At 56.7% G+C, this 27,554-nt stretch overlaps 1 protein-coding gene across 3 annotated transcripts in view; it reads left to right on the plus strand.

Moving 5' to 3' along the window:
- FAM193A (family with sequence similarity 193 member A) overlaps positions 1–27,554 on the plus strand; it is a 151,223-nt gene that overhangs the window by 111,229 nt on the left and 12,440 nt on the right. For all 3 annotated transcript variants that reach the window (XM_018049834.1, XM_018049835.1, XM_018049836.1), the window contains 9 exons: positions 857–1,010; positions 1,127–1,306; positions 7,812–8,063; positions 17,232–17,430; positions 18,354–18,626; positions 19,949–20,228; positions 20,798–20,981; positions 21,997–22,227; positions 24,089–24,938. In XM_018049834.1, coding sequence (XP_017905323.1) covers positions 857–1,010; positions 1,127–1,306; positions 7,812–8,063; positions 17,232–17,430; positions 18,354–18,626; positions 19,949–20,228; positions 20,798–20,981; positions 21,997–22,227; positions 24,089–24,938 — 2,603 coding nt within the window. The remainder of the gene's footprint in view (positions 1–856; positions 1,011–1,126; positions 1,307–7,811; positions 8,064–17,231; positions 17,431–18,353; positions 18,627–19,948; positions 20,229–20,797; positions 20,982–21,996; positions 22,228–24,088; positions 24,939–27,554) is intronic.

Consider the following 27,554-nt stretch of genomic DNA (forward strand, 5'->3'; position numbering starts at 1 on the left):
CCTGCCCATGCTTTATGTGGCAGCTCCAGGTGGCCGCGCACAATGGTCCTTTGACTCAGTTCTCCCAGAAGTGGGATGAAGCTGAGTCTGGCTGTTCTGGACCTCCTGCCCCGAAGCCCAAAGGGCTCCAGTTCTTAGGCTTTCCCTTCCGGAAGGTTGAAGCTCATGTTGGATGTGGGGGCATGGTGGTGTAGGCCCATGGGGGCGGCACTTGCTGTCAGGCCTTGAGCCACATACGCCGAGCTGGGAGCTCGTGCCAGCTCTTCTCAGGCACTGGAAAGCCTTACGTTTGAAGCAGTCTCCACAGCCTTGAAGTTGTGTTACTTTTTTTTTGTAGATATGCAGTTTGCCTATCGCTTGGATGTCTTGCTAAAGCTGGTAACTGTGTTTTGAATGGACTTGACTGCAGCTGGCCTTGTGGTGAAAAGTCAGTGTTTTGTCATATTAGTGCCTTTAATGTTTTGTTCAGCTGGCTATCGCTGAAATTTTGGTGCTTATAAAAACAAACACTGAAGACCTAAGGTTGGTTTCTGTACCCTTTTAATTATAATAAAAAATAGCATCTGCTTAAAAATGGCAGAGAGAACAGTTGTACAGCAGGGCACTTCAAGTTGATCTATTGAGATTTTGTGGTTTTCTTAATGTTTCTCCATTCGGAGTTTTGTTTTCCGTTCTTCTGGACAGAACAAGCGATCCTCTTTGGGTATTTTCCTCCTGGTCCAGGTCACCGGGAGCCGCTGAGACGCGTGCGTTGGGCCCAGTGTCGCGCCCCTGTGCGCGAGTGCGGCTCTCCTGGGTGGGCAGCGCGCTGTCCTCAGCAGGCACGGCCCCTCGGTGACGTCTCTGCGCATCTCAGTTGCAGTGACGATGAGGATGTCGCCCCGCTGTCGGCCAAGTTTGCCGACATTTACCCCCTGAGTAACTACGAGGATGCCGAGGTGGTGGCCAGCATGAACGGCGTCCACGGAGAGCTGAACGGCGGTGGGGAGAACCTGGCCCTGAAGGACGAGGTACACGCCCAGCCTCCGCATCGCGACGAGGAGCCACCCCAGACGGTGTCCAGGCTCTGAGCGCTCTGTGTTATTCGGGTTTAAAAAGCATACGTTACAAGCGACTGTCTTTAAAGTCCCCTCAGGTAAGCAGTACCAGCAGCAGCTCCTCGGAAGCTGACGACGAGGAGGCAGACGGCGAGAGTGGTGGGGAGCCCCCCGGAGCCCCAAAGGAGGACACAGCTCTAGGGAGCGGGAGCCCCAGGAAAGAGGAAAGTAAAGTGGACAGCCCGCCCCCATCTTACCCAGCTCAGCAGGTACGGCTTTATTTCCTTGAACTTGGCTTTTCCCAGGCTGTCGTCTCCGTGTCTGGTTTCTCTCAATGTGAGTGCTGCTGAACACAAAAGTACGTTACTGTGAGAAACTAGTGAAGGTCAGGCTGGCAAGAGCCGAGGCCGCTTCGCCAGGCTGTCGGTTCTTCCTGGAGACTCTGGTTTCACGATAGATGCTCAGGCAGTTCTCAAAGGAAGAACACGTGAAGGCCAAGGCTGATGAAAGCGCTGTAATAGGCGGCGCGGTCGGCAGGAGAGGGGGCGCTGGAAGGCGTGCCCTGGGACATCCGCCCCCCACTTCCTCCCCTCGGCCTGGGCCAGGACCTGCTCACCCCCGCCCCCGGTCCCCCCGACACCTGCTCACCCCCAGCCCCTGCTCACCCTGGCCCCGAGTCCCCCTGGCCTCTACTCACCCCCAGCCCCCGTGCACCCCCAGCGCCCATGCACCCCAGCCTCCGTGCACGCCCCAGCGCCCATGCACCCCAGCCTCCGCACACCCCTAGCCCCCGCTCACCCCAGCCCCCCTCACCCCCAGTCCCCGTGCACCCCCAGCGCCCACACACCCCAGCCCGTGATCAACCCCAGCCCCTGCTCACCCCAGCCCCCGGTCCCCCCCCCAGCCCCCGTGCACCCCCAGCCCCCCTCACCCCCAGCCCCCGTGCACCCATGCACCCCAGCCTCCGCACACCCCCAGACCCCATGCACCCCCAGCCCCCGCTCACCCCAGCCCCCGGTCCCCCGAGCCCCCACTCACCTGAGACCCTGGTCCCCCCAGCCCCCGCACATCCCCAGCCTGTGATCGCCCCCAGCCCCTGGTCCCCCCAGCCCCCGCTCACCCTCACCCCCGCTCACCCCCGGCCCCTGCTCACCCCTGGCCCCTGGTGCCCCCCAGCTCCTGCTCGCCCTGGCACCTGGCTCTCCCTGGACCCTGCTCACCTTTGCCCCTGCCCCCCCGCCCCAGTCCCCCCGGCCCCTGCGCATCCCCATCCCATGATCACCCCAGCCCTCATTCACCCTCAGCCCCCGCTCACCCCTGGCCCCTGCTCACCCCCAACCCCTGCCCACCTCCGGCCCCTGCTCACCCCAGCCCCTGTGCACCCCCAGCCTGTGATCACCCCCGCCCCCAGTCCCCCCAGCCCCTGTGCACCCCCAGCCTGTGATCACCCCAGCCCCCGGTCCCCCCAGCCGCTGATCCCCAGAACCAGATTTAGTTACTGTGTGTCCTTCCAGTGTTGATTTGTGCAGGTGTAAATATTCTTCCCTACTGACGAGAAAGGCCTACCCTGACACACACTGCCCCCACCCCGCCCAGCAGCGTGTTTTCCTGGCCACCTTGGTTGGAGCTCGCCCCCCCGTGCCCTGCTGCCGGCCTCTCTGAGCCCCACTGTGGAGACGGGTCCTAGGCATGTTGTGTTTTGTTCTTAGTCCGCTGATGGACACTTGTGTTTGCCTCCCTTTCCTTTCCTATCGTAAATGCTCCAGTGAGTGACCTCACGTGTCTTGACGTCTCAGTGTAGGCGGTTTTGTCCCCAGGAGGGTCTCCAGCAGTGGCTTTCCCCGGTTGGAGTGTGGTGGCCTCCCCTGCTGTCATGGGGGAGAGTTTTGAACTCTCGCCAATCTGATAGACGAGAAATGGCAGCCCTGTGAGGTTTCAGTTTTCATTTCATTTTTATGGGCAAAGTCAAGCTTTCTGTCATACATATTTAAGGGCTGTGTGGGCTGTCTGCTTTCCTATCTAGTGTTTGGGTTTAAGAGCTCTTTAAACAAGTCCTTTATCAAGTATGTGATCCACAAATATTTTCTTTTGGTCTGTGATACATCTATTAGTTTGGTTTTTTTTTACAGTGTTTTTGAAAAGCAAAAGTTACTGATTTTGAAGCATTCCACTTTATCAGCTTTTTCTTTTATGAATCATGCTTTTGATGGCATATCCAAAAAATTTACCTAATACAAAACTGTTTCGCTGTGGAAGGTTTGTCACTTTGGCTCTTGCTCAGGTCTGTGGTCCGGTCAGCTCAGTTTTGCAGAAGGTCTGCGGCGAGGGTCGTTTGGTACCCACTGGCACAGCGCCTGTGTCAGAAGGCCCACGCTCCCTGCTGCATCGCGGGGCCACTGGCTGCGCATCAGCCGACTGCAGCTGAGGGCCCGCGACCACGCTCGGCATCCTGCCCCAGCCTCCACGCCCCGGAAACCCGTGCTCTGCTCGACTGCTGCTGGATTGTAGGTTTGCAAGTCAGGCAGGATCTGCCTTACTCTTGCTGGGCCTTTTTCAGAATTGTTGAAGCTGTTCAGAGTCCTCTGCATTTCCATATATGTTTTTTTCCAGGTGGGAAAGTGAAAGTGGCTCAGTTGTGTCCGACTCTTTGCGATCTCATGGACTGTACAGTCCAGAATACTGGAGTGGGGAGCCGTTCCCTTCTCCGGGGGATCTTCCCAACCCAGGGATAGAATCCAGGTCTCTTGCATTGCAGGCAGATTCTTTACCAGCTGAGCCACTAGGGACCCCTGGAATGTTAAGTTTTTTCGAATCAGTTTTTACTAGAGGATAGTTGTTTTGTTCATGTTCTATTTTGCTATTTTTGGGTGGGGGCCGCGCCTCATGGCCTATAGGCTCTCAGTTCCCTGACCAGGTATTGAACCCGGGCCGTGGCAGTGAGAGTGCTGAGTCCCAACCACTGGACCGCCAGGGAACTCCCCCCAAATGCATTTTAGGGACAACCTGGAGAAAGAAATGGCAACCCACTCCATATCCTTGCCTGGAAAATCCCATGGACAGAGTAGCCTGGTGGGCTTCAGTCCATGGACAGAGTAGCCTGGTGGGCTTCAGTCCATGGGGTCGCAAAGAGTGGGTCACGACTGAGCAACTAATCCTAACACTGTTAGCTTCTACAGAAGACCTCCTTGGGCTGTAACGGGCCTGCATTGAATTCTTGAATGTTTGATAGACTTCATCACCAGAACCCTCTGGGCCTAATCTTTTATTTGTGGGATGATGAGGATCAATTTTGGGAAAACAGACCTATGGGCGTTGCACATGCTATTTCTCTACATTTGTTTAGGTCATCTTTAATTTCTTTCTGCAGTTTTTAAAAGTTTCTAGTCTGTCTCTTAAGTCCATTGGGTCTCTAGGTGTCTTTCGATTCTACGTAAAGGCGTTTTCTGCTTTGGGTTTCCCCTCTCTCTTCATCCATTCATCTGGCCGTGCTGGGTGTGGTGGCGGCACGGGGTCGCCCATCTTTGTGGCGGCGTGCAGTCTCCACTTGCAGCGTGAGAGCTCTCAGCTGCGGCGTGTGAGAGCTGGTCCCCTGACTAGGGTTGGACCTCAGGGGACGCCTGCATTGGGAGCACGAAGTCTTAGCTACCAGACCACCAGGGAAGCCCTTGTTTCGATTTTCAGTTGGTTGTTGGTAACATATAGAAACACAGTCGGTTCTTAGGTATGGATTTTGGATTCTGCAGCTTTGCTAATAAACTTTTTCTTCTAGAGTGGTTGAGGTTTTGTGGGTTTGTTTGGGGTTTTTTTGGTAGATTACTTCGGGTTTCATACATACAAAATCTTGTTGTCTGTGAGTGGCCTGGATTCTTTTCATTTCCTACTCTTGCGTTACTGAGCTAGCTGGAGCCTCTAGGACAGCGCTGACTAGGAGTGGCGCCAGCAGACGCCTTTGCCTGTTCCCAGTCATGGGGGGACAGCGTCGACTCTTCAACCGGTAAAATATGGTGCTAGCTGTCAGTTTTTCTTAGATGTCCTTTGTCAAGCTAAGGAAATTCTGTCCTACTCCTAGGGTTGTTTGGGGGGTTATTTTTTTAGAATTTTTTTTAGAATTTTATCGTGAATATTCATTGGATTTTTAAGATACCTTTTTTTCTGCATCTCTTGAGATGTCCTTGTGATTTTCAAGCTTTGTTCTGTTACCAAGTTGTATCTCATCAAGGGATTTTGAACCAATCTTGTGTTCCTGGGATAAATCCCACCTGGTCATGGCATATAGTCTTTTTTAAAAAAATATTTGTTGCTTGACTGATTTGCTAATGTCTTGTTAGGATTTCTACATCTATGTTAATGAAGGATATTGGTCTGTTGTCTATGATGTCTTTGAAACTCAGCATTAAAAAAAACTTAAGGTCATGGCGTCCAGTCCCGTCACTTCATGGCAAATAGAAGGGGGGAAGTGAAAGCAGTGACAGATTTTATTTCCTGGGCTCCAGAGTCACTGCAGACGGTGACTGCAGCCATGAAGTTAAGAGGTGCAAAGAGTCAGGCACGACTCAGCTACTGAACAGCAGCAACAGGGGCGTCCTTGCCTCGGAGAGTGAGCTGCAAAGTGCTCGTTCTGCCTGAGTTTCCGAAGGAATTCGTCGGAGGTTTTGATATTTCTTAAATATTTGATGGAATTCACCAGGGAAGTCCCATGGACCTGATCTTTTTTTGTGGGAAAATTACTAATTCAAATTTTGTTTACTTGATATAGGTCTGTTCAGATTTTTTATTTCTTCTTGGATTGAGTTTAATGATTTGTGTCTTTTTAGGAATTTATCCATTTCATCTGAGTTGTCTAATATGATGTCTCATGGTTGTTTATTGTCTCTTTTTAGTTCTGTGGAGTCTGTAGTCATGTTAATTCCTGATTTGGGTAATTTTATTTACTCCTTTTTAACTCCCTCAGTCACTCTGGCTATATTTTTGTAAATCAATTTTTGTGTTTTTTTTTTTTTCTATTTTTCTCTTTTTTGTTTCATTGATTTCTGTTCTGATCTCCATTATTTTTAATATATTCTTGGGGTTAATTTTTTCTTTTCCTAGCTTCTTAAATCTAAAGCTGAGATTACTGATTTTAAAGCTTCCAAATTTATCAAGACTTGCCTTATGGCCTAACATGTGGTCTAACCTAGATGTGCACTTGAATGTCCTATAAATGAAAGTTCGGTCAAATTGATAGCATTATTCAAGTCTTCTGTATCCTTACTGATTTTCTATCTAAATCTAAAAATTACTGAGAGAGACATATTAAAGTCATGTTCTAACTTTCAGATGATCTGTTTCCTTTTTCAAATCCTCCGGTTTCTGATTCATGCATTTTGGGACAGTGTTGTTTAATGTGTGTCCATATAATTACTGTTCTGCCTCCCTAATACATTGGCCCTTTTGTCGCTGTGAAATATCTCCCTGCTGTTATTTTTATCTTAGACTATGTTCTCTAATATTAATATAGCCATTCCAGCTGTCTTCAGGATACTGTGTGCATGTTTTATGAATTTTTACCCTTTTAATTTTAGCTTCTTTGTGTCTTTCTCTCCAGCCTTTTAGCTTGATCTTGTATTTTCACCCTGTCCGCCAGTTTCTCCTTTCGTTCGGAGTGCTCCACTCACAGCTGGTGTCCGTGGTGGTGGTGCCCTCGCCTCCCACTCACCGCTGGTGTCCGTGGTGGTGGTGCCCTCGCCTCCCACTCACCGCTGGTGTCCGTGGTGGTGGTGCCCTCGCCTCCCACTCACCGCTGGTGTCCGTGGTGGTGGTGCCCTCGCCTCCCACTCACCGCTGGTGTCCGTGGTGGTGGTGCCCTCGCCTCCCACTCACCGCTGGTGTCCGTGGTGGTGGTGCCCTCGCCTCCCACTCACCGCTGGTGTCCGTGGTGGTGGTGCCCTCGCCTCCCACTCACCGCTGGTGTCCGTGGTGGTGGTGCCCTCGCCTCCCACTGTGTTGGTCGTTTCTGTGTCTTGTGTTTTTGTACCTCTGTCTCTACTTCCTTTTTTCATATCAAAATTTTAGTGTACCATTTTTAATTTTGCTATCGATTCTTGAATTATGTTATTTTTGTTTTGTTTTTTAGTTAGTTTTTAAAGGGTGTAGGGAGTTGGGGATAGGAAGAGCCCTGGGCAAGAAAGCTAGACCCCCTCTGTGCTTAAGTAGAAGTTCTAGCAGGTTTCCGTGAGTAAACACTTCTCAGTGTGCTTTCCATTTGGTCGATTTCCAGCCTCAGAACGCTTGCCTCTGACAGTTGTTTTCAGGTTTGCACTTGTTTTGGGGGAGAAGAGTCAGCGACGGCTTCATTCCACCTTAGCCGGAAGTCCCGTCTCTGGTGCCCTTTGAAGAGCCTCTGTGTAGCCACCCGTTAGGCACCGTGAGCCCAGCAGAGCCTGGCACCAGTGGCCTCCTTGTGCTTGCCCCCAGCTCCCTCTCTCCACTCCGCCATCTTGCAGTCCCCGCAGCCCTGCTCAGACAGGCGCGGGATGCAGACGGGTGAGGCTGCCGCCCCGGCAGACGCCCAGCTGGGGTGAGGTGCGCATGCCTTGTCTCCCCAGGCCTCTTCAGCCGCAGTCCTGGGTGCCCTCGTCCACTTCGCGAGGAGGGGCCCGTCCACCCGGGGGGTCAGGGCGACCCGCTGCCTTTCTATTTCCTGTGTGGCTGACTCGCTCAGTCCTTGTCGTTCTTTGTTTCCCTAAATACTCAGGACTCACTCACTAAACCTCTCTTTTTTTCCTTTCCCTTTAGGCAGAACAAGCTCCAAACGCTTGTGAATGCCACGTTTGTAAACAAGAGGCGTCTGGATTAACACCGTCAGCAATGGCTGCTGGCGCCCTGCCTCCTGGGCACCAGTTTCTGAGCCCCGAGAAGCCCGCACACCCGGCGCTGCACCTGTACCCCCACATCCATGGGCACGCGCCCGTGCACGCCGTCCCACACCTGCCTCGCCCTCTCATCCACCCCACCTTGTACACAGCGCCCCCCTTCACACACAGTAAGGTGAGTGTGCATAAAGGGCTGGGGCGCTCACGCACCACTTAGACCTTGAGAGCGTGTTTAAACAGATCCGTAAAGTGACGGCTTGTGTGGGGCAGCAGCCACGCTCATGGGAGGGTCTGCAAACGTTTCTTTTTACCATAATGTCGTAACCTCCTGGAGTTTTGAACCTTTACACTTGTGAAAACAATCGTGGACGTCATGGTTCATCCCTTAGGAATTGACCAGGATGTGAAGGGTGGTACTGGCGTAATGAGTTAAGCTGGGGACCACAGGGCCTCTGCCCACCCAGAGAGCAGCCCAGTTCTCCAGCTTTTCGGGGCCTGGCGGTAGCGGGTAACGTAGCTTGAACGTAGCATGAGTCCTCTAACACTGGCCGGGCTCCACAGGGTCTTAAATGACAGTCCTCTTAAAGGACTGTTATGTAGAAAGGCGCAAGCTTGAAGGAGGGACCCTGGGCGCCGTGCAACGGAGGCTTGCCGGCAGGTGAGTGAAGAGCCGGGGGCAGCCGGGCAGGCCGGGCAGGACAGGGGTGATGGCTGGGAAGGGTGGCACGCGACGCCTCCTGTCAGAGGACCTGAGGCTCGTGCTGAGCACCTTAGACGTTGCAGTGAGATCGTTAGGTTTGTTTCCTTCTTCGTACCTTAGATAGCTTTGCCTCACTAGCTGTTTTGAACTTACTTTTATTGATTCATGTCATAAATTTTAATTTTTTATCAGTTATTCTGGCTAATGTTATTAGCTCTAATCAGTCAAAAATAGAACTCTCCCCAAACTCTACTCATAGACAGTGGTTCTCTAGTGTGATAGAAAGTGAGCACGTGGCGTGAGAGGGGCTCTATCAGGCCGCACGTCACCCCTCACTGGGGTTTGCTCTCTGTCTGCTGGGGAGGGCACCGCATGGCAATTACTGGTTTATTATAGAGCATCCTCCGTTTGTTATGTTCTGTGATAATAAGTGCTTGGTAACCACTCAAATTTATGCTTAAATTTTATTAGGTTGACTGTTGCTTCCCCGATAGCTCAGTTAGTAAAGAATCTGCCTGCAATGCAGGAGACCCCAGTTCGATGCCTGGGTCAGGAAGATCCACTCGAGAGGGGATAGGCTACCCACTCCAGTGTTCTTGGGCTTCCCTGGTGGCTCAGCTGGTAAAGAATCCGTCTGCAGTGCGGGAGACCTGGGTCCAGTCCCTGGGTTGGAAAGATCCCCTGGCAAAGGGAAAGGCTACCCACACCAGGATTCTGGCCTGGAGAATGCCATGGACTCCATAGTTCATGGGGTCGAAAAGAGTCAGACACGACTGAGCGACTTTCACTCTCTGACTCATTGCTCAGTTCAAACTCTTGATGACACCTTTGTTAATCGGGTCATTTTAAGTAGCATATTCACGTTTATATTCAAGGCCAGGCTGTTTGTATGGTCCGCCCAATCCGTCACCCTTTTCCTCAGGTGAGTATATGAGTTTGGGAGCTGTTTGCTCCTTGTTCTTACCTAAATAGAGCTCCATTTCCTAGTCCCTAGGGAACCACCTGGAGAAGAGGGTGTAGAATGTTCTCTCATATGTTCATGCTGGTAGAAATTATTCAAGAAATAATTCCTAAAAATCTTCAAGTAAAGCAGTGAAATTTATTATTCCCACTCTAGTTAAAACTGAGTTATCCCCTGGATTTTGGCCTTTTCTCAGGATGTTACCAACGTGTATAGAAGGATAAAGGGGGGAAAGCATCATCTGGGTCGCAGTCTGTCTGTTACCACCGAACTGTAATCCAGCAGGTGGATGAGAAAGATTCATGGGTCGAAGATACTGCAGAGGGGCAGCTGTGAGGCTGTGTCTTAGCTGCTCACTGTTAGTGCCGAGATTATTCACTGGTGCAACTGAAATGCATTAGCTGGGTGCGCTTTCCTTGGAGGGACGAGGTGCGTCTGCCAGAGCGCTTGGTCTGTGCCTGGTACAAAGGTGTTTCTCTGCATGGGGTCTGCAAAGTTGGCGTGTGTTCTTTGAGTTAGTGTGACTTAGTCGTGTGCTCTGGCTCCGTCTGTGCCTAAGTCAGGGCGTGCCCAGCCCTACAGGGGTTGGTGGAGGAGGACTGTGCTGTAGTGGAGGGACATGGTTGTCCTCAGCTCCGTCAGAGCAGGCTTCTCAGCGAGATGACTGCCCCATGCAGGCGGGGGCAGCGCCAGGTGTGGGCAGCTGTGCCCACTGAGGCTCTTCTGACCAGCTCCTCTCCCTGCGCCGTCAGGGCTCTCAGGAATTTCTGCTCTGGTTAGTTGTCGCCTTTGGGACTATGTCACTCTAACTGTAATTCTTCTAATTCATGCTTTTACCATGGTGGGAAAATAGTACCTAAAACGCTTGGACGGGTACTGTTAGAATTTTATTTTCTTGAGATTAGAAAGACTTGAAGACTATTTCCATTTTCAGAAGTCTTCATTACCACTGATAGGTTTACAATTTGTATGTTGAGTAATGTCACTTAAAAATGGTGAGTAGTTGCAGGAGGTAAATACAGTGACGAAGTACTGAAGGAAAAAGTCAAGACTGAGTGACAGGAGATTTAGCTTCCGAATATTCGGGAGTCCTCCAGCTGTCTTCCTGCTGCTGGCTCCACTGCAGCTCCCTTCTGGCCTGAGGGCGCGCCCTGCGTCTCTAGTCTTTCCTTCAGGGCCGCTGCGGGCCCGAGGTGGCCCGTCTCGGCAGGTGCGCTCGGTTCCTCAGGACGAATGGCACTCTGCTGCTCCATGTGCGGCAGGCAGCGGCTGGCTGGCGGTGTGGGGTCCAGGAGTGTGCTCGCTGGCCCCCCCACTGCTGCACCCCTGCTGGGGAGGGCGGCCCCTGCTGGGGAGGGCGGGGGGCCTGCTGGGGAGGGGCGGCCCCTGCTGGGGAGGGCAGGGCCCCCCCCCCCCGCTGCGCCCCTGCTGGGGAGGGCAGGCCCCCCCCACTGCTGCACCCCTGCTGGGGAGGGCGGGGGGCCTGCAGCCCCCGGCGGGTCCGCCTGCCCCGCTGCAGGCCCAGCAGACTTGGCGCCACGCAGTTCGGTGCTCTGCTGTGTCTGGGCCGCTCGCGTGCTCTTGGAGGGCCGGCCCTGCGGTAGCTGGGGATGGCTCCTCGCGCTGCGGCCTGGGCCGTCTGCGGGTCGTGTGGCGCCTGCGGCCCCGCGGAGCTGCCTGGGGCGATCTGCATTGCTGCTCGCATCAGCTGTCTTGTCGACAGGCGCCATTGGGTCTTGGGGCTTTGGGGGCCGGGGGAAGCTTCTTGTTGCTTAATATGATCCGATCATCTCTGTATTTTCATTGGCGCACTTACTTCATTCACTTTTGTTTTTCATGTGTTTGGATGAATACCCACGTTTGTAACTATTTTCCATTTGTTGCCAGAGGCTCCCTTTTCTGCTTTCTCTACTCTCACTTGAACATTTTCTGATTCATTTTATTTCTTCTTAGCATATCAATTACACCTCTTTTTCCATTTTAGCAGTTGTATTAGAAAGCACCTTCTGACTAAACTAGGGCCACTTCCAACACTACTCCTCCACTTTGGATGTAGTTGAGCTGCTTGTAACAGGTTATTCCGAGTTCCTCCTTCCTGTCCTTGTGACGTTGCAGTCATCATTTTCATTTATCCAACATTAATCACCTGGTATATTGTTACTATTATTCCTGCAGTGTTTTTTTTTTTAAGATCAATTAACAGTGAGAAAAAAGATTTTATTTTCCTTGTGTTTATTCCTTTTCCATCGATCTCTCTTCCTTTATGTAGATCCAAGTTTCTGACCATATTTCGTTCCTTCTTCCTGAAGAAAATCTTTTAACATTTCTTGCAGGGCAGGTCTGCTGGAGATGCGTTCCCTCAGTGTTTGTTTGTCTGAGGAAGTCTTTATTTCTCCTTCACTTTTGAAGGATAATTTCGCTGGATACAGAATTCTAGGTTGGTGTTTTTGTTTTTTTTTCCTTTGAACACTTAGAACCTGGTTAACCCTGCTCTCTTCCTGCTTGCGTGGTTTGAGTGAGATGTCTTCTGTGACTGTGTCCCTTGCTCTGTAGGACAGGGTTTGTTCCCCTCAGCCCACCCCCAGGCTGCTTCCAGGATTCTGGCTTGGGTTCCTACAGCTGGGATGTGCTGTGCCCGGGTGGGGTCTTGTGGGGGTCTTGCTGGTGCCCTCTGAGCCTCCTGGCCTGCTCTGGTGCCGGTCGAGAGTTGGGACGTCCTTGGCTGTCCCTTGGACGTCCTCTACTCCTCCAGGCCTTCTTCCTGCCTGCTCTGCTCCTGCGGACTCCAGCCCTGTGTGGAACATCTTTTGAGAGGGCCCCAAATTCTTGGACGTTCTGTTCTCTTTTTTTTGTCATTGTTGGTGCCATTTTTTGGAGGATTTTGTGTGTTTAAATTCTCATTTCTCTTCACGTCTCAGTTTGAAAAGTCTCTCTTGTCGTGTCTTGAGGCTCATCGGTTCCCTTCTTGGCTGTGTTCAGTCTGCCGAGTCTTGGTTTTTCTCTCCGCGTTTTTTATTTCTGGCATTTCTTTTTGACTCTTTCTTAGAGTCTCTCTATTCATGGCACCAATTTGTTCTTGCGTGCTAACCACGTTTCCTGTCCGTAGCGCAGGAGAAGTTTCAGGTTGCCTGCCTCTTGGTGTCCCTGTCCACCGCTCTGCTGTCTCTTCCTGAACCTCTGGCCAGACCTTCTCGCCCTGCTTTCTGTACCCGTGGTCCCCCCCAGCCTGATCACCTTCTGTTCTGAGAACTTCCTGTTGGGTCACTCTTCCAGCTTGGTGGGTTTCCTGCTGTGTCTGACCCACTCCATAAGTTTGAGGTTTTAATCCTGCGTGTGATTCTTATTTCTGAGCTTTATTTTTCAAACGTGTTAGAAACTCTCTGTGTTCTCTTGCTCCTCGATCACCGTGTCTTTCATCTTTCCTTTCTGTGAGCGTTTCACACGTGGTTACTCTGTGTTTGGATGAAGCTGTGAGGCGCTAACCCTTTTTATCGTGAGGTCATGCATGCTCAGCAGACCCTGAATAGGGGTGCTTCCTCGGGAGGGGACCCCACTTGCTGGCGTGGAGGTGCTGCTGGTGTGCTGGCCCCCGGACCCCCCAGCTCCCCTTGCCTCTGCTTCCTCCCGTGGGACCTCAGGGCTGTCTGCTCATCTCTGCCACGGCGGTGCGCACGCCCGCAGGGCTCCTGTCCCTTCCTGCACCTCCGCTGGGGCCGGTTTTTCTTGCTGTGTTCTTACCAGCTCCCCATGAACGGTTTCCCTTGCTTTCTCTGTAGCTCAGCACCTGGTTACAGAGGTGTCCTGTGCCGTTTGTCTGGGATCTGGGACATGTCTCCCCTCGACGGACAAAACCCGAGGAGAGCGGGGGAGGACTCGCCACCTGAGAGAGGAGAGCCCGCGACCGTGCGCCTGCTCCTCCCCTGCCGCTGGCCCGTGGCCGAGCTCGAGGCCCCCGGCTTTACGTGCTGTGTCCTTCCTGTCTGGAAAATGTGTCAAGAAGCAGTTGCCCCCTTAGGACGGGGCTGGGGCGCTGTCTCGGGCTCTCCACAGGAGCACGGGGTGGCCTGGAAGCGGTGGGTGAGTTCAGTGCATCAAGGGAGCCTGGGGACGGGGCTCCCGCACGGCCGTGGGCATGCACGCCCCTCACCCCCTCACCCCCTCACCGGGCCCCTCGTGTGCAGCCGCTGCGGACGTGGCTCGCAGGGTTAGACGGGGAGCAGGTGTCAGCTCCGCTGGAGTCTGAGGACGGAGAAGACTGCGGGGAGAGAGGGGCGTGAGCTGATCGCCGTCTGCCGGTCGTGGCGGGGCTGCGGCCTGTGCTACTGAGTTCAGTTCTTCTGGGCTAAGAAATAGCAGACGGAGGGTGGTGGTGCCTCTTCCTCTGGCAGGAGCACTGAGGAGCCTTTGAGGAGAAGCCCAGTGGAGAGTGAGTCTCGCCCTTGCTCGCTGGGCACTTGGCGGCCCTCCTGTTCGGGCGCTGGGTGTTGGCAGCAGCCGCCGCCCGCGTGGGGCTCCATCCACTGCTCCCGGGCTCTGGGCTCCGTGCAGGACGGGTTGGGTCTCACGACGCGTGCGTAAATTCAGAAGTGTGCTTCGCTGGAGTCACCGGTCGGTGTGGCTGGGCGCCCAGTCAGAGCAGAGTTGTGCTTCCCTGTGAATCGGTTTTTTCTCAAAGTGAAGAGCACGTCAGGGCTCCTGTGGGCTAAAGCCTCAAGGGTTTGTGTGGAGGTTGGAGTCAGTGTTGTGATTTGATAGTGCTGTCCCCACGCGCTTTACATCGTGCGCATCTTCATGGTGGTGTGGCCCCCGGATGGTCTGGTGACGGGGGCCTCCTCTCCTCCTGAAGGAGGCCCTTGGCTCTGGAGGTGGGCAGGCCTCTGCAGACGCCTCCACGCAGGTGCAGCCTGGGTGCTGCGGCCCCCGCTGCCCTTGGTCTCCACCGCTGGGCCTCCTGTTCTGCATACATGGTCTTCTGAGCCAGACGCACAGCGTCCCTAGCTCATGTCTCCATGGGACAGCTCCGTGGTTCCAGTCCGTACTCCACTCAGTGTTCGCTGAGCAGCAGGCTGTGCCGGGCCCTCTGCTGCCTGCTAGATAAAGGAAGACAGTACTCCCAGCCCTTGCTTTCAGAAATCGCGTTGTCTAAAGAGAAGGCAAAACCGTGATCAAATTTGAAAACTCAAAACGCTGTGGCGAACCTCGATAGAAGTAGTAGCCGCAGTGCAGACAAACGGCCCTGAGGGGAGACCCCAGCCCGGGAGCCTGTGGGTGGGCCTGCAGAGAGGTGGCGCGGGGCAGAGCGCTGATGGCTGAGCAGAAACCGGAGAGGCGTGGGTGGCGTGGTGCAGGCCGTCAGTGGACGCTCTCGGGGAGAAGGTGGCGCTCGCTGTCCCCGGGCTCTTGGGGGGCTTGCCTGTGAGTCTGTGTCTTGAGCCAGCCGGCCTGACTGCGAGCACAGGCCGTCCCACCTCCCGGCAGGCTCTGCGTGCCCCGGGGCCTTTAGCGCTGCAGCCTCCCGTTTGTCAGTGCCTTGTGCTCCGTCCCTGCTCGTGGAGACTGACGCCTGCTGGGAGTTTCCTTGCCCTTGCCCTTTGCCCCTGAGACTTGCTGCCAGGTCAGCAAGTTAGGCTCCCGCCATGGTGCTGGGCGTCTGGTCTGCCCTGCTTCCTCCCCCTGTCAAGTCCCGAATCTGCTCCCGCCTCACCCTCCACCTTCGTCTGCCTGAACCCGTTGAGGGTCGGTGGTGTGCTCAGCTGCCCGAGCGAAAGGACCCCACCCCCGGCCCTGGCCCCGTGAGAGGGCAGCAGCACCTTGAACTGGGCTGGGGGTGCTAGCTTGTGTCTAGGGAGACCCCCACTTAGCGCTCAGGAAACGCTTCCTTTGGGCCAGGCGACACTGAATATTCGACGTGCGCTGTCTGGTTTAATTCTTACCACATCCCCTGGAGGTGGGTGTTTCCAAATTACAGATGAGAAAACTAAAGCACAAAAAGATGGAGGAATTTGCCTGAGGTCACACAGCTAGGAGAGGGTGAGCTGGCCCGTGACCCCTTAGCCCGTGCAGCCCAGAGGCTGGGACGGGGGGAGAGCTCAGCCCAGCTCCGGCCCTGAGGCGCGCCCCTGGGAGCGGGGCCACAGACCCTCCCCTCCTCCCTGCCTGCCAGCGCTCTGCCCCCTGCCCGTACTAACCGCCCCGTGTCATCCTTGTCCCCGATCTTCCCCCTAGAGCGCCGCAGGCCCACTTCTGCACCCAGCTGACCAGACCGCCTCACCCTGCTGCCTAGAGCCCTCTGTGCCCCCCAGCCCCCCAGGATAGAAGGCACACGTGCGTGTCTCTCCGTGGCCCCTCAGCCCGTCCGGTTGACTCCCTTGTGCCTGGACGCCAGCTGGCCCTGTGCTCTGGCCTGTCCCTTCTCCACTCTGCCCAGCCTGGCCCTTGGGGTTCTGCTCCTGGGGGCCTCCTCAGTGCTCCCCTCCCCCACCACCCCGGAGCTGAGCACACTCACTGCTCACATCCGTGTCCCTGGGGGTATTCCCGCACACCTAGGGGGATGGGGTGATGGCGTGTGCTGGTGTCAGCGAGATGCGGGGGTGGCAGGGCCAGGCTCCAGGGGGCCCCGCCCCCAGGCACCTTCCATCATTCGAGGCAAGGCAGTTGCGCCACCAGTGGGTTGGACGTGAGTCTTGAGTGCTGACAGGGAGAATCCTGGACTCGTGGGCTCGCTGGGGCGGGCCACTGCAGCCTGGGCTCCAGGGGGGTGAGAGGGGGGCAGTGACAGCCTCTCCAGGGCGTGGCAGCTCAGCTGTGGCAGGAGGCTCACTCAGGCCAGCAGGGTCGTGAGCTGCAGTTAGGACGTTCTTAGGAGGTGGTCACTGTGAGCCACACTGTGGGCCGAGCAGTAGCTTGAAGTCTGGCGGCCGAGGGCAGACCGTGTGTCCAGAGGCCAAGTGAGCAGAAGCACAAGGCAGGCCACACCACCCCTGGGACTTGGTTCTACGTCAGGGGGTGGGGAGCCACCGGCCCAGCCTGAGCACGGAGCACCACGCTCCCGCTCACGTTCCACGAGCCTGCTCTGGCCGTGCCGAGGGAGGGGCGTTGGGCAGGGGCACAGCTGCGGGCCAGGGCGGGGCAGGACGCCCAGGCGTGCAGGGGGCAGCTGACGGCCAGTCAGCCGGGAAACATTTGGGCAGGGCTCTCCTTCCACACCCTGGGAGGGTGGGCTCAGCTCAGTGTCAAACCCATCTGTCCCCACACTTCTGCACTCTGCCCAGGTGTGAGGGAACAGGGCCAGAGCTGACCTCTTATCAGTGGCTCCACAGGGACTTTTGACTGGTGATTTTTCAAACGTCAGGTGAGAGTGAGCCATTGGAGCAGGTCTCGTGCAGATGGCCTCGCTTAAAACGTGACTCAGGAGCGACACTGGCAGTCCCTGAGCTGCCTGAGTGTGTGCGGTCAGCCCCTTGAGCCCCAGCTGCTCTCCGGGTCTCCGTCCGCTGCCGCTGCCCGTCATGGGCGGCCCCGGGTGTGCTCAAGTGCGCCTTCCACGGGGTGTGTTCCCTGCACGCCTGTTGGCGGCACGCGTGCCCCCCAGGGTTCGATAACGACTTGTCTGTCTGTAGTTTAAATCCGTAGGTGAACAGAATATTAATTTTGATATGTGATTAGAACATTTTTTTTTGTAGGCTTTACCACCAGCACCTGTTCAGAATCACACAAATAAACATCAGGTATTCAGTGCGTCTCTTCAAGACCATATTTACCCGAGCTGTTTTGGGAGCACTCCAGAGTGGACTAGTTCTAAGTTTATAAGTCTTTGGGGATCAGAAGTGATGAATGATAAGAACTGGAACCCTGGCACTTACTTGCCAGATACAATTTCTGGTAAGGAACTCGTTAAACCTTCGTTGGAGTTTACAGAGACCTGAGCTGAGCCGATGCCACCTGTTGCCGCAGCTCCCCCGCAGGTCCCAGGCTGCTCCTTTCCCTGGCTTCCGCTGAGGGCGGCAGGCCCCCGCCCAGGCAGGCTGCTGCCCGCGTCCTGCTGCGCCGACGGAGCCGTGCAGGCCCTGGGCTGGGCAGCCGGGAGCCTGCGGCCCCAGACGCTGGGTCTCCCTGCCCCTGGGCTGCGGCGCGTCCAGGCTCCAGGGCGTGGTGGTCGGCTTTGGCTCCCTAGCAGTGGTGACCCCTAGAGCTTGGCCCGGGCAGCGGGGTGCTGTGGCTTGAACGCTGTGACTTCCGTTCCTTCCTCCCCTCCTGCTCTGCCCCTACATGGGCCCTGTCCCCGCTAACAAGCACCTCCCTGCAGCCTCCTCAGCTGCCGAGGCGCCAGCGCCTTCCTGGCAGGACAGGGCGCGCGGATGAGGGCTGCCCGTCTGCCTCGTCTCTGTCGTCCGTGTGAGGACAGCCCTGGGGCCCCACCCCAAGCCCTGCATGTGCTCAAACAACAAGCTAGACTTGGTGTCTGGTCTGTGCTCGGAAGGGGTTTCTAGCTGTGTGACCTTGGGCAAGTTACTTAGCCTGTCTGGCCTCAGTTTCTTCATCTTTAGGTTAGGCGTTAGAGCGCTAAGCTCAGAAAGTAGTGTTAAGACCCTAAATTTCTTTTAGGAAGCGCCTGGCATAGGAATCGGCCCATAGCAGGCGCTCAGTCAATGTTTCTTAGACACGAACCAGCCGACTAGCGCCATCGCCGGGGATTCCTAGCCCTAGCAGCCCCCAGCGTTAGTAGTTTAGTCAGTAGCTGCTTTTTAGAGTTGATCTAATCCCGTGTCTTTTGGAAGCATTAATTTTCCCATTCTTCTCTGAAGGAAGTGACTTATTAGGGCCAACACTCTCAGAAGCAAGACCTGAAGCGCTTCTGCCTCCATCTAGCAGTGAAACGGCTGCAGTTTCCGACAGTAAAGAGAAAAAGACTGCTGCGAAAAAGAAATGTTTGTACAATTTCCAAGACGCTTTCATGGAAGCAAACAAAGTCGTGATGGCCACCTCGTCAGCCACGTCCTCCGTGTCCTGCACGGCCACCACAGTGCAGTCCAGCAGCAGCCAGTTCCGTGTGTCGTCCAAGAGGCCGCCGTCCCTCGGTAAGGCCCGCCCGCTCGCCGGGGCCCGCTCCCCTAGGGGCCCGCTTCCCTAGGGGCCTGCCTCCTCCTCGGCGTGCCCTGAGGCGTCAGTGCGGGTGACTCCCACAGGTGCCCGTGCCAAGGGAGCGTGTCCTCTGGGCCGTGACGAGGATGTTGCTGCCATGCTGACCCCCGGGGCTCTGCCATCCACGCTGCGTGCCGCCTTGTCACTCTCCTCACTGTGTGCTGTGAGAGGAAGAGGGCACTGCTTTCAGAACACGGAGAGGGATTTTCAGTCACCTTGAAGCAGGAGCCTCGTGCAGAGCAAGCCGACAGGGTACCAGCCCGCCCGAGGTGTAGCCCTGCCGCCGTGCGGGCCCCTGGTGCGGAGGTGTTGCCACCGCTCTGATCTGAGCCCAGGGCAGAGCGGGCTTGAAGGCGACGTCAGAAGCACACGGGAGCAGGCCCAGAGAGGCCTCGTGAGCCAGAGTTAGGGCTGTGTGGGCATCCAGAGGAGTGAAGGCGTGGGTGGCGGCCCCCAGCCAACATCGCAGGTCCTTCGGGGCCCTCAGGAAAGGGAGCTGGGGGTCGGGAGCTCTTAGGGTCAAAGCTCACTGCTGCCTCAGATGCACAGCCTATACGTGCAGGGGCCACCCTGCGCCCAGCCAGAGACAGCGCCAGGTAGGCATCCTCACAGGCTTCAGATGTGGGGGTCTCCGTTTGGAAATGGCAGCAGTCCCCCTGTCTGGGCGCCACGCCCACGGGTTGGCTCCGCCGGCTCCTGCATGCAGGCTGAGGTCGCCAGGCCGCCGGGAGCAGATGCCGTAGGTGCCCCGGTGGGGCGGGTGAGAGGACCCCGTGCTGCCTTCACAGGACTCATGCCCCCAGCGTTTCTGAGTCCAGAATTGTGGGCAGTGGCCTCAGCTCGGGAGAGGTCAGTGTTGTGGAAGGAAGAAAGGAAGTTTAAGAGACGCTGGGCTGGAGGAAAAGCCGCCAGAGGCTGTGGGCAGGGCCGGAGGTCTGGGTGGGCTGTGCCTGAGACGATCCTCCCGGGGGCGCTGCATCCGCAGCCGGGCTGCTGTGCTGGCTTCCCGGCCAAGACGTGTGTTCTCAGGAGCCCAGGCCGCTTGGCCGGGGCGAGCAGCTGCCGCCCCCACGTCAGGCCACAGGGCAGGTGCGTGTGGGAGAAGGTAAGCATAGCGAGACGGCGATGCATCTCGGGCCCAGGGGCAGGGCAGGTTCCTGTAGAGCTGGACGTTTCCGGACCAAGAGTCGGTTTCCAGAAACAGCAGCTGGACGTTCGAGAAAGGCAGCAGGCAGTGACTCCAGCGTCTCTGTCGCAGGTGACGTCTTTCACGGCGTCAGCAAGGAGGATCACAGGCACGGGGTGCCGGCGGCCCCGAGGAGCAGCCCCACGGGCCTGGCCCCGCTGCCCGCCCTTGCGCCCGCCACCCTCTCAGCAGCCTCCACGCCTCACCTGGCCAACATCGCAGCCGTGTCCTTCCCCAAAACAGCCGCCTCCCCCGGCTTCGTGGAGTCGCTCAAGAGCTTCTGTCCTGCTCCCGTGGGCCCCCCGCCCCCCCCTGCTGATGGCTCTGTCAGCGCACCCCCTAGCGTCTGCAGGTGAGCTCTGCCTGGTGGGGAGGCTGGGGCGGCGCTCCCTGACCCCCCAGGACGCAAGCGTGAGCGGCTTGGGTGTTTTGGAGTGGTATTTGGTACACACGAGGCTTCCCAGGTGGAGCCTGTCTGCCAAGGCAGGAGACCGGGGTTCAGTCCCTTTGTTGGGAAGACCCCCTGGAGGAGGGCATGGCAACCCACTCCAGTGTTCTGGCCTGGAGAAGCCCGTGGACAGAGGAGCCTGGGGGGCTGCAGTCCATGGGGTCAGGGAGAGTCGGACACGACCAAGTGACTTGGCACACGCAGGAGCACAGAACAATACAAGATGCTAGACAGGTTTTAATGGAAGACGGTTTTCGTTCCCTTTGAACTTGGCAGCACCCCCCCACATACACACACACACCTCCAGGACGAAGCGGGGGTGAGGGGAAGGGACGTGTGTGGGCCTGCCGAGCCCCTCTAGGTGTGACCCCTCACGCTGTGCCTCCTGCGTGGGCCCTGGTGGGCAGGCCCACACCTTGCCCGTGCCTCTGCGGGGCAGGCCGCTTGCTGACGGGCCCTGCGTGGTCTTGCAGCGACCCTGACTGCGAAGGGCATCGCTGCGAGAACGGCGTGTACGACCCGCAGCAGGACGACGGGGACGAGAGCGCAGACGAGGACAGCTGCTCTGAACACAGCTCCAGCACCTCCACCTCCACCAACCAGAAGGAGGGCAAGTACTGCGACTGCTGCTACTGCGAGTTCTTCGGGCACGGCGGGGTGAGTGCCCGCGCCGGCGCTGCCCGGGGCGGGGCCTGCCCCGGGCCAGCTTGGTGCTGGGCGGTGGGCGTCTGCGACCTGCACGTTCCAATAAGAGTGGTGAAATATGCAAACCTCTCTGCGAGAATAATACACCAGGCTGAACCCAGGGTGTGGTTGTGTTGTGTGTGACGCTTTATTTGCAGCACAGTTACTGATAAAATCAGGATACTGTCTAAAGTAGCAGTTCCGATTCTAGGTTGTACTTGTCCTACAGAAATAATGAAAAATACTTGCCCAGAGTTAGTTATGAGTATTTTCTCCCTGGGTTTTTGCGTTTGATTGTGGTGTTTAGAATGGCTGATGAGGTCAGACCTACTGCCGACCCACGTGTGGGCACGGTTGGGCGTGGGCACGGTTGGGTGTGCTCACATGGATGGCAGCCCCGCGGGGCTCTGTGTCACACATGCTGGGCTCGACGGCGCTGCCCGGCGAGACGCGTCCACGCTGCGCGGTGTCCGGGACGGCCGTTCCGCCCTTAGGGGCAGGTGTCGGGTGTGCAGCCTGGGGCGGGCAGTGGAGGAGCAGGCAGTGCAAGTTGTCTCTCGTCTTCTCCGGACACACTTGGGTTAGTAGTCGGTGAGAAATCTTTTCACCACTGGAAAGGAAGCCTGTGAGTGGATGCGGAAAGACTATAAACCCTTTTATTGCCGTGAAAAGGTAGTTAAGCTCCGTCACGTTAGGAGTGGACCAGGCAGTGTGGACAGTCGTTTCCTTTTAGTTTGAAAATGACCATCTGTGGGCACAGTTGGGCGCCCTCCGCCCGATGGCCCTGAACCTGTGGAGCGCGACAGGCTGTGCCAGGATATCAGCTTTGGGGAACTGGCGATGGAAGGCTTGTCTCTTACTCATTTTTCCTGACACACAGGGGGTACTTGAGTGGTGAGAAAGGATTCTTTCTTAATGCTGCGGTCTGAAATCTGTCACATTCTCAGTCATGAAAACTCGAGTCTAGTCATGTTTTCATCTGTCTTAGCCTCCAGCTGCACCTACAAGTAGAAATTACGCGGAAATGAGGGAAAAGCTCCGTTTACGGCTGACCAAGAGGAAGGAAGAGCAGCCTAAGAAAGCGGACCAGCTCTCGGAACGGGAGAGTGTGGTCGACCATCGCAGGGTGGAGGACTTGCTGCAGTTCATAAACAGCTCGGAGACCAAGCCCGTGAGCAGCACGCGGGCCGCCAAGCGCGCTCGGCACAAGCAGAGGAAGGTAAACGGCGGGGCAGGCCTGGGGCCACGCGGGCCCCCACGTTGCTCCTGGAGCCCTGGGGGCCTCCGTCAGCCTGAACGGGACCCATGTGTGCCCCCCGAGCTGTGGTCTCACACCAGCCCCAGGTCCTTGTGCTGCCGGCATGGCGAGCAGGCCCACCCCTCTCTCTGTTGAAGGCGCGTCTTCCCCAGGAAATTCGAGGCAGGAGCCCTCGGTTGTCGAGCGCAAGGGGCGCTGTGGGCTGGTGGAGACGGCGGGCACAGAGTCGCCTTTGCTCTGAGCCGGCACACCAGCGCTGTGCGTGAAGGGAGTGTCCCTTCCGGTAGTTGCCCCCCCCGCCCACTTCTCTTGAAGGCCTTCCCGGTGCCTGGCTCCCCAAGCCCCTCCATAGGCAGGTAGGCCGTGCTCATGGGGGGCTCGTCAGGCCGCAGACTCTGACTGTGGGCTGAGCTGCTTTGGGAGGAGCCGACGCACCTGTGAGGGGTGAGGAGGCCTGCCCACCACAGGTTGGGCCGCTTGTGTGGGGTTCTTTCCGGTGTCGCTCACAGCGACTCGGGGGTGGCCGCTACTGCACGCTGTGGGTTTGCCGCGGGCGGCGTGCCTCCGGGTCCTGAGACGGGCCTGGGTTGACCCAAGGCCTGATGCGGGCCTTGGAGGGACAGGCCTGCTCCTCCCTCAAACCTGGTGTAGGAGGCGTGTCCTCCACCCAGCGGCGCTGCGGTATCGGGGTCCCAGGGATCCACTTCCCGCTGGGTTCCCCGAAGCCTTGGCTCAGGCAGGTCGTGTCTAGGCTGCCCCCACCCCCGCCCCGGCCCCCATCCTCTTTCCGTGCGGGCGACCTGACTCCAGACGTGGCTGCATCCTTCCAGGCTTGGCATAGGCCGCCCCCCGGCACCCACTCACCTGTGTGCTCTCCGCCCAGCCCGTTTTTCTGGGTCACGGGGGTCCAGAGCACTGTGGCTGCTGTGTTGCGGGGGCGCGGTGCCGGTGGGGCCACTTGGGGGCACTGTTGGCGCCGCCTCCCTGATGGAGCAAGAGTTTTGAACGATCTTTGAGATTTTTTGAAAATCTGTCATTGAATTTTTAGCCTAATTTTATATTTAAGTTTTGTAGAAAGGCAGGTTGTCTGTTGTAAATGCTGCCTTCTGAGATATCGTGAGGCATGTTGAAGTCTGGAAGAGCCTTTGCATTTTCCCAGCACAGGCCTCCCTGGAGCCCGTGACGGAGAGCCTGTTCTCTGTTCTCTTACTGGGCGTTTGTTTGCTAGACAGCAGGGATCTTTTCCACTTGTGCTCTTGGAATGTGTGTCACTAATAACACAGAGTCTTCACCTGAGATGAAAGTTAATTTCCTGCCAGTTGGATGGCAAGAGAGAAGCACTGTCTGTCACGTCACGTTGAATGTTTTAGAAAGTCATTTGTCTTATCACGCTAGTGAACACAAGTTGGGAATTTTACCTGCTAGGGTGGGAAAAAGAATCTCTAGTTCCTTAGCAGACATTTTCTTGTGTGTCCTTGTGACCCGCATGGGTGCATCAGCAGGGGCTTCACTGGATGGGCTTGGCAGCGCCCACGAGGCGCCCGGTCAGTCCTGTGCTGGCAGCTGCGTCCTCCGCCCGCTCCCGGACACCGGGCCCATTGGGGCAGGGGCGCACACCCGCTTTTGGCCTCTGCTCCCTGACCCCCGGCCCCCTGGCAGCTCAGACTGTGGGGGCTTGTTCCCCGTCACCCCTGCGTTGGCGTGGGCGTGCCCTAAGGTTTGGGCCTGTCACAGGCCGTCAGAGCTTACCATCGTGGCGCACGGTTCAGCTCTTCAGGCGCCCGTGTCCCTGTGTCTCACGCTGCCTTCCCTTCCATCACAGCTGGAGGAGAAGGCGCGCCTGGAGGCGGAGGCGCGGGCCCGGGGCCACCTGCACCTGCGCGAGGAGCGGCGGCGGGCCGAGGACGAGCGGCTGACGGAGGAGCTGCGGCGGCTGCAGGAGCTCCAGACCCTGCGGGCCGTGAAGAAGAAGAAGAAGGACCGGCTCGCGAAGGACTGCCCCAAGCTGGACATGCTCGCCAGCAGCTTCCAGGCAGCCGCAGAGTCGGCGCCTGGCACCGAGACCATCCACAATGGCTCAGTGGAGCCGACTGAAGACCCCGAGACCTCATCCCCCTGCCCCTCCAGACATGCGGACCATGCGGGCCCGGGGCCGGGGGCCGACCCCTCCAGACACGCGGACCCCACTGAGCCCGTGGACGCCAGGGAGGCCAAGCGGCTCCTGCCCAAGGGGATTGGCGGGGAGCAGCCAGAGCCGCTATCCTTCCTGCTGGACATGGTGCATCACCACAAAGGGGGCGCCGGCCCGCAGAAGCCGCGGCCGGGCAGCAAGGCCGCCGGCGAGCCCGCCAGGAAGCCCGCGGAGCCCCCCCGGGCCCCAGAGGGCCCGGCCCGGCCCCGGCCGCAGGCCGAGCCCAAGGCCAGAGTGCTGGAGCTCCCGCCCCTGGCGGGCCACCGAAGGGAGGAGACGAAGGTTAACAGCAACAACAACAATAGGAAGCACCTGAACCACGTCCGCGAAGAGAAGCCGGGCCCAGGCCCCGCGGAGCCCTCCGCGCCCAGCGAGCCCCTGCAGAGCGGCGGCAAGCCAGTGCCCGCAGAGTCCCCGCAGCCCAAGGGCCGGGGCAGGAAGAGCAAGAAGAAGAAGGGGGAGCGTGCCAGCAGCTCCATCGGTGAGTGCAGGGGTTCCCCACCGTCACCGCCGGCCGCGCAGCCCGCGGGCACGTGCTGGCTTCTGCCTCAGGGCCATTGAGCACTGTCGCCACGTCTGGTTGTCGTGAGGTAGCCTCCGAGCCCCAGGCTGCGGGAAGAGCGCGAGGACCCCGCCCACCCCCAGGTCAGCGGTCACACCGGCTCTGTCCTCCTGGCCTCCAGACTGTGTTTCTGAGCCAGAGGAGAGTTGTTTGCCATTTTCCATTTAGATGGTCCTGTGTGTGTCCTCCAGCGAGGGCCCTCTTCTGGACCACAGGACAGTGGCTGGAGGCAGGGAGTCGACGCCGCATAGGCCATCCTCTGCCTCGAAGACCGCAGCCTCGCTGCTGTTGCTCCGTTTGTCCTGTAGCATCCTTTAAGGGAAAGCTCGTTTCTCCTGGTGCAGGGCCCTCCCTGGGGCCCCTGTCAGTTCCTCCCTTTCCCAGACCTCGCCTTTCTAAGGAGTGCGGCCCATCCGTGCTCAGGATGACTCCTTTTAGAGCCGTTCCAGTTGGGTGCCGTTCCCTCACAGTGGGGCTCAGGCTGTGCGTTGTTGGCAGCGGCACTGTCTATGGGCGCAGCGTGGTCAGAAGGGCACCGTGCCCGCCTGGCGGTGACCCTGGGCCTCCCAGGCCGCTGGGCGGGGCATCCCTCCTCCGTGAGGACCACGCCTCCGCCTGTGCTCAGGCCCAGTGTCGTGGGGGCAGACGAGCCCCGTGTGCTGCACCAGGCACTCGCCCGCTAGTTTGCGCGTCCGTGGCCAGCAGCCCTCGCTCAGACAGTCGTGACGGCGCTGCTCCTTTGTCCCTTCTGCGTTTCTCAGGCGGCATCCCGCAGGAAGGGCCGTTCTTCTCCCCCAGGTGTTCTCTGCCTTGTCTTCCGTGTTTCTGTGCCTCTTCCCCCTGCTTGTCCGCCCGCCCTGGGTGTGCCGGGTGAGCTGCTGGGACGGCTCCTCTCTCCTCAGGCTTTTCCAGTGTTTTCTCGGCTGTTCGGGTTTGTATTCCCATAGGAACTTTGGTGTAAATGTGCCTGAAAGTAAAGAAAGTGAAAGTGAAGCTGCTCAGTCGACTCTGACTCTTTGCGACCCTGTGGACTGTAGCCCACCAGGCTCCTCCCTCCATGGGATTCTCCAGGCAAGAACACTGGAGTGGGTGCCATTTCCTTCTCCAGGGGATCTTCCCAACCCAGGGATCGAACCCGGGTCTCCCACACTGCAGGCAGACGCTTTAACTTCTGAGCCACCAGGGAAGCTCATAAATGTGCCTAACGCCCTTAAAAAAGAAAAACCCTTGTTGATATCTTTATTGGTACTGTGCTAAATTTATAGCTTAATTTAGGAAGAATTGGTTTATATGCTGTTGTTTGTCCTTACCAAGCACAGGGGGCATTTTTCCATGTGTTCAAATCCACTTGATCTCTTTTTGGAACGTTTTACGTTTTCTTTAATAGGTTTTTCACATTTCTTATCGAGCTTATTCCTAAGTGTTTAATCTTCCTTGCTTCTAATTTGAATGAGCTGTTTCCTGCCGTCTTACGTTCTAACTTTGGACCATCCAGCTCAGTAGCCAGGCATGTGAAACCCCTGAGCGCAGAGATGCTCAAAGTGCAAGCTGAGGGGATTGTGAGCGTGAGCATACACACCACTAAACCCACCGTGAAGAAACGCAGGGTGCCTCCGTGTGGTTGTTCCCTTGACTCCGTGTTGAGACGAGCTTTGGGCATGTTTAGTTAAGCGTGTGTTACTACAGCGAGCCTTGCTCATCTCGGCACCCTTTCTTAATGGGGCCGCTGGGCCCGCCCGTGCCCGTGGCTCGCGCTCCTCCGCCTGGCCTTTGTGTTCATGCGTGAAAACCGCTGCTTCCTGCGCCTTAGCTTCCCGCCTTGCACCCGAGTGAGTTCCTTCAGTCTTGTGGATTCCCTCAGCTTTTCTGTCGTCCGTTCGCAGATAGAGAAAGCTTTACTTCTACTTTTCCAGTCCTTATGCCTCGTTTTCTCTTGCCTAACTGCATCATTCCTAAACCTACTGGAAACGTTTGATATTTCTATATTAAGATTTTGGCTTTAAGGTTCATATAGTTTATCACGTTAAGAAAATATCCAATAATTCCTACTTTTAAAAAATATTTTATCAAGAGGGAGCTGATTTTTGTCAGAGGTTTTCTAGCATCTGTGTAAACATTTTTCTTCTTAGACCTGTTGCACTTCATAATGATTAGGAAGGTTTTTTTTTTCATTTTCAGTATTCGTGAGAAATTCGCCCTCCACTGGGACCGTGCAGGATTTAGTGATTTGAAGGGAGTCTCCCACGCAGCCCCCTGGGCTTGGCGCCTTTTTTGCGGGTAGTTTCCTGATAACATTCTCTCTGTCCTCTGTGGTAACTGGTTTGTTAAGGTGTTTCTGTGTTTTATGAGGTTAATTTTTGTAAACTATGTTTCTGTGCTAAACTATCGGTCCAGCTAGCTTGCCAGCCTAGTTGCACAGACGCGTGCAGAGCACACGCGTTTGTTTGTTTTGTTTGATTTTAGCTGTGCTGTGGCACGCGGCTTCGTTGCCCCAAGGCATGTGGGATCTTAGTTCCCCGACCAGGGTTTGAACCT

This window comes from Capra hircus, chromosome 6 (genome assembly GCF_001704415.2).
Source record: "Capra hircus breed San Clemente chromosome 6, ASM170441v1, whole genome shotgun sequence".
Classification (NCBI taxonomy): domain Eukaryota; kingdom Metazoa; phylum Chordata; class Mammalia; order Artiodactyla; family Bovidae; genus Capra; species Capra hircus.